The 12,603-nt window shown below is 45.3% G+C and overlaps 1 protein-coding gene across 2 annotated transcripts in view; it reads right to left on the bottom strand.

The window, feature by feature from the left end:
- RASA1 (RAS p21 protein activator 1) overlaps window positions 1-12,206 on the bottom strand; it is a 99,851-nt gene extending 87,645 nt beyond the window's left edge. Inside the window, exon 1 of one of the 2 annotated variants that reach the window (XM_069751348.1) lies at window positions 11,759-12,206. In XM_069751348.1, coding sequence (XP_069607449.1) covers window positions 11,759-11,994 — 236 coding nt within the window. In that variant the 5' untranslated portion in view covers window positions 11,995-12,206. The remainder of the gene's footprint in view (window positions 1-11,758) is intronic. The other variant, XM_069751339.1, reaches the window with a different exon arrangement.
- Between the last annotated feature and the right edge of the window lie 397 nt (window positions 12,207-12,603).

The following is a 12,603-nucleotide window of genomic DNA, read 5'->3' as shown; positions in this document are numbered from 1 at the left end:
CCCCTCAGTCGTCTTTTTTCTAGACTAAATAATCCTAATTTCGCTAATCTATCTGGGTATTGTAGTTCTCCCATCCCCTTTATTAATTTTGTTGCCCTCCTTTGTACTCTCTCTAGTTCCATTATATCTTTCCTGAGCACCGGTGCCCAAAACTGGACACAGTACTCCATGTGCGGTCTAACTAGGGATTTGTACAGAGGCAGTATAATGCTCTCATCATGTGTATCCAGACCTCTTTTAATGCACCCCATGATCCTGTTTGCCTTGGCAGCTGCTGCCTGGCACTGGCTGCTCCAGGTAAGTTTATCATTAACTAGGATCCCCAAGTCCTTCTCCCTGTCAGATTTACCCAGTGGTTTCCCGTTCAGTGTGTAATGGTGATATTGATTCCCTCTTCCCATGTGTATAACCTTACATTTATCATTGTTAAACCTCATCTGCCACCTTTCAGCCCAAGTTTCCAACTTATCCAGATCCATCTGTAGCAGAATACTATCTTCTCTTGTATTAACTGCTTTACATAGTTTTGTATCATCTGCAAATATCGATATTTTACTGTGTAAACCTTCTACCAGATCATTAATGAATATGTTGAAGAGAACAGGTCCCAATACCGACCCCTGCGGTACCCCACTGGTCACAGCGACCCAGTTAGAGACTATACCATTTATAACCACCCTCTGCTTTCTATCACTAAGCCAGTTACTAACCCATTTACACACATTTTCCCCCAGACCAAGCATTCTCATTTTGTGTACCAACCTCTTGTGCGGCACGGTATCAAACGCTTTGGAAAAATCGAGATATACCACGTCCAATGACTCACCGTGGTCCAGTCTATAGCTTACCTCTTCATAAAAACTGATTAGATTGGTTTGACAGGAGCGATTTCTCATAAACCCATGCTGATATGGAGTTAAACAGTTATTCTCATTGAGATAATCCAGAATAACATCCCTCAGAAACCCTTCAAATATTTTACCAACAATAGAGGTTAGACTTACTGGCCTATAATTTCCAGGTTCACTTTTAGAGCCCTTTTTGAATATTGGCACCACATTTGCTATGCGCCAGTCCTGCGGAACAGACCCTGTCGCTATAGAGTCACTAAAAATAAGAAATAATATCCCTGCCTTGAGATCTATATATATCCAATAGAAAACTGCAGATGGAAAACCGCAGCAGAATCCACATTAAAAATCGCGGTAAATCCGCTGTAAAAACCGCAGCGGTTTTTCACGGCGGATTTTGCAAATCCGCTGCGGAAAATTCCGCAATGGAATCCGCAACGTGTGCACATAGCCTAAAAGAAAACACGGATCTGGAACAATGAGGTTTAGCCAGATTAATTTCAGGGATGGTAGTTCATTTGGGCAGGATTCAGCAATTAGGAGAAAGAAAAGCATGAACTCAATATCCTCAGGAAACCCCTCACTGTACACATAAAAAACAGGATATACGTAGAAGTAGAAATGTTAAAAAGTGAGATTGGCCGCTCCATGTTTCTAAGTCGTATCATCATACAAAGAAGTGTGCACAGAAAATGCCCTCCTATACTGAGGCTATAATGCCACATCTCTGAGGCTCTACAGCCCAGATCGCCCGCACTTCGCATTACCAGTGGTGGATAATGTTCCCAGAGGAAGTGGCAAAATGTGTGTGTACACACAAAGTTAATTTTAATCAATAGATCTTGGAATAATAATCAGTTCCATAATTGGATGTGATTAAAAAAAAAAATGTTCCTGTGCTGAGATAATCTTATAAATGTGCCCTGCTGTGTACTGTGTAATGGCCGTGTCTGACCGTGCAGGAACATGGTGTGATCAGACCACAGCTCCTGGGCAGGGGAGGACGCAAACAAGTAAGCAGAAATTACAGCACATGATCACAAATAATTCTTTGAGGTTAAACATTTAAAAAAAAAAAAAAAAAAAAAAAAAAAAAGCGCATTACCTCACAAAAAGAATCATCAGTGCTCCCATGCTTTAATGTCTGTATACTCTTTCTTCCTCCCCTGCCCAGGAGCTGTGGTATGATCAGAACATGTTCCAGCATGGTCAGACACAGACATTACACAGCACATAGATGGGGGCACATTTATAAGATTATCTCAGCACAGGGATATATTTTTTTTTTAAACACATCCAATTGTGGAAATAATTATTCCAGGATGTATTGATTAAAATCAACTTTGTTAGTGGGGAAAACCCCTTTAAGTTCTTCTGGAAGCTGGAAAAGTGTGTATCAGCTGGGTAACCAATCCAAGAGAAGTAAATAGCTATTGGATAAAACAACCTTTATTAGGTATATATGTAAAAAAATATTACAAAAAATGACATAACATGCAAAAAGGACCTGGGGAAGGATAGACCCTAGTGCTTTAGTGAACCCTGACAAACACAGAATAGGGAAGAAAAAAAGAGGGGTATTTAAAACAAATAACTGACAGTACTATTGGATCACTTTGCCATGACGAGTATCTTTTGGCCGTGATTCATCCAACTACGCTCGTGCTGTCTGTATAAGGCACGCCCAATTTTATATGTACCGCAGGCCGTACACTGGCCTATAGTATGTAATACCTATGTCCCAACCGACCATAAATATGTGCGTTGAATCATAACAGATAGTGTATAATGGGTGTTTTGCCACAGTCATCCACCCTATAATATCACTTTTTTCCTTTGTTCATTACACACATATAACAATGTAGCTGGAAAAGTGGCAGAAGGTGGATTTCTCTGATGAATCTTCAGTAGAATTACTCCACAGCTGCCGCAAATACTGCAGGAGACCTACTGGAGCCCGTATGGATCCAAAATTCAACCAGAAAACAGTTACATTTGGTGGTGGAAAGATCAGGGTCTGGGCTTACATTCAGTATGGGGGTGTGCAAAACGTTTGCAAGGTGGAAGGCAATATCAATAGCCTAAAATATCAAGAAGCATTAGCTACCTCTTATATTCCAAATCATAAAAGGGGTAAAATTCTGCAGCAGGATGGTGCTCCATCTCATCTATCCATCTCTACAACAAAGTTCCTCCAGACAAAAAAAGATCAAGGTGCTCAAGGACTGGCCAGCCCAGTCACCAGACCTGAACATCATTGAGCATGTTTGGGGTAGGATGAAAGAGGAAGCTTGGAAGACAAAACCAAAGAATCTAGATGAACACTGGGAGGCATGTAAGAGTATTATTTGCTATTCCTGATTACTTCATTAATACATTGTATGAATCATTGTTGAACAGCATGGATGCAGTCCTTCAAGCTCATGGAAGTCACACAAAATATTAAATATGACTAACAGCACCACAACTTCATTCACCAATTTTATGCAACATATATTTGTATTTTAAGTTAATTCCTTGAATATCACATTACTTTCTGTGGGCGACAAAACTTTTGTCTTGCCAAAATCTGACCATTCTGTGTCCATTAACTGATCAATATTTCTGCATTGATGCCAATTTATTTTCTTAACCTAAACCACATTTCAGAGGGGTTCAGCTTTCAAAAGAATAATTTATACAACCAATGGATGAATTTAACGTCCGGTTATAAGCTTTTATTTACATAACATGGATAAGCCACATAACTTCTGTCAGGGAGTGTATATGGGGAGTAACAACTTCCCATTCCCTACTAGCTAGGAAGCTTATATTTTCCCGTGAAGCTAGAATGGCTCCAGGGGAGCAGGAGCATGTCGCTGTGGGCTAGGAAGCCAAGAGACGAGCGCATAAGACAACTTCTGATGGTAATTTGAGGTAGAAACCACATCCTGCTGGCAGCAATATAGAAGCCACATTTCCTGCAGGAGCACCAACAGCATAAAAAGTGACGATTCTGAGCGCCAACACGCGGCAGACCGTGCAATGCACACAACACGATGCTTTTTAAGATGAATCCCTCTACAAAACATGTGACCACATCTTCCAATGGTGGAATTTCATGCAATACATTTTTGTGCAGTGTCTCAGTTATAACTGTAGAAAACCGCATCATGTCTGCACATATCTCCAACATAAGTGGCTTTCAGAGGCTACAAGCAATTATTTATGGGTTAACCCCTTAAAAAACAAGCTCTCTCTTTTCTTTAGTTCATCTCAGTGTTGCCGAGCTATAATGGTATGTGGCCTAATGTTGGTTAGGTGACTTATTGGCTCTGTTTAGGTTATCTACACATCAGTTTAATTTTATGACTGTACAAACCAAGCACAGGCGCCTGCTGCATAAAGCACAGTGCAGCGTTCCACTTATCTCTGCTGCCCTCTGGTTCCGAGCTGTCAAAGGAAAAGGAAAGGGGAGATGGATGGAAAACAAGTAGGTAGGAGGATGCTCTGAACGTCCGCCATGCCATTGGTGCACCAAGCTCCTCCTGTGCTTGGTTCGATCAATCATTTTATGCTGACTGACACCCTTTTAAAAGGGACCGTCAGTCCCAAATGACTGGTCAAACCAAGCACAATCATAAAGCTATGGCCACACATTTAAGTGCACCTTCCAATCTGTCTCCGCTCTTCTCTAGCTCCAAGAAGCCAGAGCTGTCAATCAAAGAAGAGGGGAGGGTGAAGATTGAGGGAAACCAAGCAGATGGGAAGGTGAACTGGACTGTTTGGCCCACCATGTCGAGTGCCTGTACAAACTTTGAGAGGGTGGAAACAAAAAAAACTTGCTGTACATAATCATAGAGCGAGCAGCCACACTATGCCATATCGCTGTTACCCTCATTGAACAGGGAATGCCAACTATCAGAAAACTCCAGAATGGCAAACATCCCCTACTGCACAGGAGTCTAGGACCAGATGGTGCTACACTGCGACCTGGCGTACCGAGACGTGATCAAATTCACTGACCTAATAGAAGAGAGTGTGACACCAAAATAAAGAAATGGATATTCTCTGTATAATTACATTTTTTGCAGTACATTGTCTGTGCCAAGAATCTCCACTTGTGGTTATTGAATCCTTTTGGAAGGTGAGTATGTGTCTGAGTGATTTGATGGAAACGCTGCATATCCATTATTGAAAGTTCTGAATTATATACAATGAAGACGTTCATAGGCCTCTATAAACCTAATGGACACCAAAGAGGCAATGCTGGGGAATTATGTGGATTAACTTCTGCCTTATTGCTGTTCACACCATTACAGGCTTGTTGCGAGGAACACACTGCCTAAATACCACAACATGTCAGTGTCAGACACCTCAGGCCAAAACCCATGGTCTAATTACCGCCAAGCATTTCTACTACCCTTGGTGCTGAAAAAACAAATCTAATATTAATTGTGTTGTCCAGGACTGTGATATTGATGCTTTAGTCATTACCATCAGATTGGTGGTGATCAGACACCCAGCACTCCCACTATCATGAATCATCGGCAGACGAGGCCTGTGGTAACCAGTGTAAGGAGCTGGAACAGCACAGCGCCGTACACTGTAGTGGCAGCTCTCAGGTAAGACAATTCACCCTTTATGGAAGTGAATATGAGCTGAGCTACAGTATACAGAAACGGCCACTACTCAGGAGCTGTGCCGTTACCTACAGCCACCGATGCAGCGGATATCATATGATCGGTGGAAGTGCCAGATCCACCACCAATCTGATATGGACGACCTAGCCTAAGATAGATCATCAATATGACCCCTTTAAAAGAACCCTGGAAACATTAGAAGTCAGGTCAAACTTTAACATTTCTGCACACACAAAAATCCATGCAAAAAAAACAAAAAAAAAAAAAAAACAAACGTGAATATGCCCAGAAAATAAAATAAGTGAAATTTACAGCAGAATATGGAGCACAAACAAAATTACTGCCCTTGTGGCTTCAGGGTCTTATCCTGGCCCAGCAAGGAGTATGCCGCAGAAGGAAATATCTTGCCAAAACATGCATCAAATAGAGCACACCATGAGCCCTACACACCGGGCAAACCTCAGCATCTTGGTCATACAATTATTTAGAATATTAAATACTAATACTCGCTCCTATGACTATGGGGCTGGTGTCACAGGGGAACTTTTAACAGTCAAATCCAGAAGCCGATCTTTATACATCTCGATCCCTTTGACCACTTCTGTCTTTGGCTTTAAAAAAAATGCAGGTGCGACTCGAGCCTCACAAACCCCAGTCATGAAAGGCAGAGCTGAAACCGAAAAAAAGAATTTCACTTATGACCACAATTGTGCAGTTGACTAATATGTCACACTTTGTACTAAATTTGTGGGAGCAAATTTCTGGCACAAAGTCAATTAAGATGGTGGAAACTTAGCCAAGACAGTCTAAAGGTACCTTCACACTGAGCGATATTGCAACGAGAACGACAACGATCTGTGACGTTGTAGCGTCCTGGTTAGCGATCTCGTTGTGTTTGACACGCAGCAGCGATCTGGATCCTGCTGTGACATCGCTGGTCGTTGGTGAAAGTTCAGAACTTTATTTGGTCGTTAGATCAGCCTGAATCGTTGTGTTTGACATGAAAAGCAACGACGCCAGCAACGAGGAAAGGGGCCGTCGCAGCGTCTTGTTGTGGCCAGGTAGGCGTTATACATTACAAAAGGAGACGCCTTTAAATTTAGCAATGTCGCTCGTAGATAGATACGCAATTATGTTACATTTCGGAGACCCCATTATATTACATTCTATTAGAAAAGGAGATGCCATCTGTCATAATAGCCTGGAAGGTGGTGTGAACATTATTATAGTAATGTAATTATCACCATACTCCCTAATGCATTCCAAAGACAAAAGGTGACGCCTACATTACATTAAAAAAGGCACCCCTTTACATTACATTACAAAAGGTGACGCCAACTGTCACGACAGCCAAGGAGGTAGGTGTGAGCTTTACATAAGGGTGTATTTACAATGCATCACTATTACAAAAGAAGACCCCTTTAAATCATTATTACATTACAAAAGGTGACGCCATAACGTTATAGATTTCAAATGGCTCTGTTACGTCTCTCTGAGAACGCTGATTGGTCACATCGGGGTCATCTGTACCTGTGTTCCGAAATATAAACCGCGACTTTACAACTTTTCAATCACTTGTGCGTACTCTGCCATCCACGAGCATCTCGTGTGCGTCCTGGTTCGAAATCCATCGTGTTCCTTCTCCATCTCGTGGGCGTCTTGGCTGTAACTTTTGAGCGACCTGTTTGTAGATCTTCAACTCTGCAGCGTTCTCAATTAGTACATCTACGGTGAGTATATTCTTGTGCTGTATTCATTTGCCATGCAGCAATACTAATTTATGTTTATAGAAAATAGATGTGTACTACATCTCAGCAGTGATTTTTTAAAAGCTTTCAAGTTTATAACCAAATACCCTTTAGCGCTGTAGTATTTCCCTTTTAGTGGTAATTCTAACGATTTTGTAGTATGGTGTGTTTCACCAACATGAAATTGGCCATTGACAAAAAAGCAACCAATAGAATTTACAAATTTTTTAACGCTCAAAATGGATGAAAATAATAGGGTAAAGCACATGGCCCCCATCCCATCCCCAAATGGTGGCTATGGGGAAACACACAAACGGCCCCCATCCCATCCCCTAAATGGTGGAAATAGTCCCACGGACCATCCCATACAATAAATGACTGATAACAATAGGAACGGCATACGGCCCATCAAACTTTTTATTTTTGCTGTTTCTTAACTTTTATTTTTTTCTTTTTTACAGATGTCTACAAATGAGCAGGACTGTGTTCGGGCACTCATAGAGATGTACCGCTCCCTGCCCTGTTAGTGGAAGATAAAATCTAAAGATTATAGCAACCGCTACATGAAGAGAGAAGCGTATGAGAAGCTGGTGGCCGTCTACAGGGAGTATCATCCTACAGAGGATTTAACCAGCAGTATTAACCAGTGTGATAAATCTGGCGCATGGTGAAACTGTCTAGTGAAAGTCTGCACCAAGAATGAAAGAGTATTGAGAAATATGCCCTTTAAATGACATTGGACCAGTCACTTCTGACATGTCTGGTTTGGCAACGGATGGTGCTCCCCATAAAATAACAGTCGGGCTATGTGCCCACGTAGCTGAAAGTATGCAGAATTTTCCAAAAGAAATCCGGACTCCCTTCGCAGAAAATCCACTTGCGTTTTTTCCGGCGCGTCCGAATACAATAATATAGCGGCAAAATTAATGAACATGCTGCGTTTTTTCCGCAATGCGTTTTTTTTTTTTGGCGGAAAAAAACGCAGCATGGGCACAAAAATTGTGGAATGCATTAAAATAATGGGATGCTTAATGTAAGCGTTTTTTAAGCGGAAAACCGCCGCAAAAACGCTAAAAATCTGGAACGTGGGCACATAGGGAACATGTTTTCTAGCAGTTGTGCTATTCTTCCTGACAACTGGGAGTTCGCATTCCACCTGTCAGAGAGATGCGTCTCCCTACAGTCTGATAAGGTCATCATTAATTGGGCAGAATCAGGCTCTATGGGGGGGTACACCTCCAACAGGTAATGCCCAGCTGTCAATAATACCAGAGGACCGGCGTAACGCAAAGCTCCAATAAAAAAGGCAATAAGTCGCCATGTGCGGAGGACCCCACCAATGCCAAGAACGAGGTTCTAAAGTGACCTAATTTTAAAAAAACATCATAGATGTCCGATAGGGGGTCTGTGGGGATGGTCCGCCCGCCTATCTATATGCTGGGAGATAAGCGTGGCCGTCCCCAGAGTGCTCCTAGCCTGTACTGGAGGGATGTTGTGACTGCTCAGCCTGCTCACCTACCTCTCTCCGACATTGCCGCACACTAAGAGGCCAGAGACTGATCTCATTTTATTCCCGCTGATCTCCTGAGTATTAGCCATACACCATACAGTCCCAGAATTATCAGCCTTTAACAATTGGGTGGGGCTCACAGAGTAATAATACAGAGCAGTCTTAAGACTCACCCCCAGAAAACACTAAAGGTACCTTCACACTGAGCAACTTTAGAATGATAACGATAGCGATCCGTGACGTTGCAGCGTCCTGGATAGCGATATCGTTCAGTTTGACAGGCAGAAGCGATCAGGATCCTGCTGTGACATCGCTGGTCGGAGCTAGAAGGCCAGCACTTTATTTCGTCGCTGGATCACCCGCTGACATCGCTGAATCGGCGTGTGTGACACCGATCCAGCGATGTCTTCACTTGTAACCAGGGTAAACATCGGGTTACTAAGCGCAGGGCCGCGCTTAGTAACCCGATGTTTACCCTGGTTACCATTGTAAATGTAAAAAAAAAAAAAAACCACTACATAATTACATTCTGGTGTCTGTCGCGTCCCCCGGCGTCAGCTTCCCTGCACTGTGTCAGCGCTGGCCGTAAAGCAGAGCACAGCGGTGACGTCACCGCTCTGCTTTACGGTCGGCGCTTACACAGTGCAGGGAAGCTGTCGCCGGGGGACGCGACAGACACCGGAATGTAATTATGTAGTTTTTTTTTTTTTACATTTACAATGGTAACCAGGGTAAACATCGGGTTACTAAGCGCGGCCCTGCGCTTAGTAACCCGATGGTTACCTGGGGACTTCGGCATCGTTGGTCGCTGGAGAGCCGTCTGTGTGACAGCTCTCCAGCGACCACACAACGACTTAACAGCAACGCTGCAGCGATCGGCATCGTTGTCTATATCGCTGCAGCGTCGCTTAATGTGACGGTACCTTAAGACTCGCCCATTGGCCAAAAAACCATAAACACTGGCACTAAATAAAAAAGTCCTCATCTCTGGAACAATATAGTGGATTGAATAGGGCTATATGCCCACGTTGCAGATTTCTGTGCGGATTTTTCCACTCCGTTTTTGAAAAATCCGCAGGTAAAACGCACTGCAGATTTTGCTGCAGAAAAAAAACCTGAAGACGTACCTAGTGTGTACTTACCCTTATGGGGTTTTCCATATTCAGAAAACAGCTGGAGACTGCGGTAATTTACTCATTCTCCTTGGGTCCGGCGTAAAGTATTCCCCATTATAAACAGCACTGCAGCCAGTCAGTGAGCTCAGTTATTCCTTGCAGCTAGGTTGATGTGAAGGTAGCGCTGCAGACAGTAAAAGACAAGGGCAGCAGCGGAGGTTCAGTGATGGACCCAGGCAGAATGAGTAAGGCAAAAATGTTTGTTTTTTTCTTTTAAACTGCAGCCGGGGAACAGGAAGGAACATTCATTATCTATGAGACTATGGGGCGAGTACAATAGACAATGAGCAGAGCCACAGCATGCATGCTCAACCACAGCTCTACTTCAGAGGGGAACAGAGTCCTGTTCTTGAGGTCGGTGGGCAAGGTCCCCTCATTCTCACTGATTGACAGCTGGCTCGCTATACTCTGCGCAGTGGCTAGAAAGTGAGAGCAGATATATAAAAATGTACAATCCTCGAATACAACACAGCCGGCACATAGACCAATGAAGTCAGACTGTCACTACTGTATGTGGCTCTTTGGGTTCTGCGGAATTTTGAAAAATCTACTAAGAGCAGGAAAGGTTTTAAATCATACTCATTACTCCCCTCTTCGATACTCCCCGCTCCAGCGGCCCCAGGAGAACCCGCAGCGATGATGTCACGTTATCACTGCATCATTTTCTTGCAGAGCAGTGAATGCTGAGGTCATGCTAATAATGGACATAACAAATCCCTGCAGGACAGGCAGGGACCGCTGTAGTGGAAAGTAACAGCAATTTTATTATTAAAAACATTTTCTACATACAGCCAGTTTTAAAAAAAAAAAAACAACTCAGACAACCCCTTTAATGAGTATCTAAGGGTATGTGCACACGTTGCGGATTTGGCTGTGGATCCGCAGTAGTTTTCCATGCGGTGTACAGTACCATGTAAACCTATGGAAAACCAAGTCCGCAGTGCACATGCTGCGGAAAATTCCACACAGAAACGCAGCAGTTTATTTTCCGCAGCATGCCAATTCTTTGTGTGGAATCCGCAGCGTTTTTACACCTGCTACATAATAGGAGTCTGCAGGTGTAAAAACGCAGGTGAAATCCGCACAAAAAAATGCATAAAATCTGCAGGTAAAACGCAGGTCATCTTACCTGCAGATTCTGCAGAATCCGCGTGAAAAAATCCGCAATGGAATCCGCAACGTGTGCACATAGCCTAAAGCTGTCCTTAATTGGACAAAGGTGGAGGCTTTGTTCCAGTAATCAATCAGATCCCCTCTGATCATGTATCTCTAATAGACATGTCTGGATGAGCATCCCGCTAAAAAAAAAAAAACATCTATGATGTGCAGCTTCTTATCCAGACGTGCCCTCCGTCACGCCCGCAGACGATGCCCTTCCGTCACGCGCAGGGCGCCCCGCAGACGATGCCCTTCCGTCACGCGCAGGGCGCCCCGCAGACGATGCCCTTCCGTCACGCGCAGGGCGCCCCGCAGACGATGCCCTCCGTCACACGCAGCGCGCCCGCAGACGATGCCATCCGTCACACGCAGGGCGCCCCGCAGACGATGCCCTCTGTCACACGCAGCGCACCCGCAGACGATGCCATCCGTCACACGCAGCGTGCCCGCAGACGATGCCCTCCGTCACACGCAGCGTGCCCGCAGACGATGCCCTCCGTCACACACAGCGTGCCCGCAGACAATGGCACTGTAGCTGATCTGCAGTGGTGGAAGACTACAAGCCCCAGCATTCCCTCCCCACACTCAGGAATGCACAGGCTGGACTGGAGCACAGGCAGGGTGTGGAGGAGGCAGTGCCTGGAGCAGACACACAAACAGCCCGCAGGCTGGCAGCACTGTGGCGGGCACTTACTGGTTGGTAGGGGGCGCACTCAGGGGAATCTCCACCTCCTCCTCCTCATACTCCGGGCCGTCCAGCGAGTCCGCTTCTTCCACAGGGCCCAGCCCCAGGCCCTCGAAGGCTAATGGCAGCGGCGGCAGCGGGGGGAAGCTCTCCTGGGGCTGTGCCAGCAGCGGGGCACTTGTGGGCAGCGTCGCCGCTTCCCCGCCTGCTGTCAGCAGCCCCAGCGAGCCGTAAGTGGCTGCCATCCCGAGCACCAGTGTAGCAGGTGTGCCCCTGTCCGCCTCCTACGGGAGGGAGCCGCGGCCTGTCAGCCCGGTGGCCGCACACCCTGCGTCTGCACTCCGGCGCCTCCCTGTCACTGTCCGACCGTCGGCGACAGAGGGGGCGCCACAAACCACACTGACCGTGGAGGAGGGGGCGCCTCTGTAGCTCCGCCCCCAGCACAGGGACGCTCCCCACATGTCAGAAGCGCGCAGTCGCAGACAACCAGAGCTTTTTTCAACAAGAACTTTATTTAAAGCTAGATAATGACAGTACCCAGGCCGAGCAGTCGGGACTCGGGAGTGTGACCTGTGCGGCTGGTGCGCGCTCCCAGTGTACAGGTCCCGTGGTCAGGCACGCCATACTCGCCACTAGTCCTGCACACTGGCCCGTGGGCGAGGCTGCTGCTGTCACACATCAGTCACAGTTATATTTATCATCATTAGGCATTTAGGACAACATTGGATCATTCAGAGATCCACAGTGAACCTCTGGAGTGAGTTTGCTGCAATGAAAGGCTATGTGCACACGTTGCGGATTCTCTGCAGATACTCAGCGTTTTTTGCGGTACAGAAACGCTGCAGATCCGCAAT

Source organism: Ranitomeya imitator, chromosome 1 (genome assembly GCF_032444005.1).
Source record: "Ranitomeya imitator isolate aRanImi1 chromosome 1, aRanImi1.pri, whole genome shotgun sequence".
NCBI classification, from domain to species: Eukaryota; Metazoa; Chordata; class Amphibia; order Anura; family Dendrobatidae; genus Ranitomeya; species Ranitomeya imitator.
The sequence above is the reverse complement of the archived record's forward strand: the minus strand, read 5'-3'. Positions and strand labels throughout refer to the sequence as shown.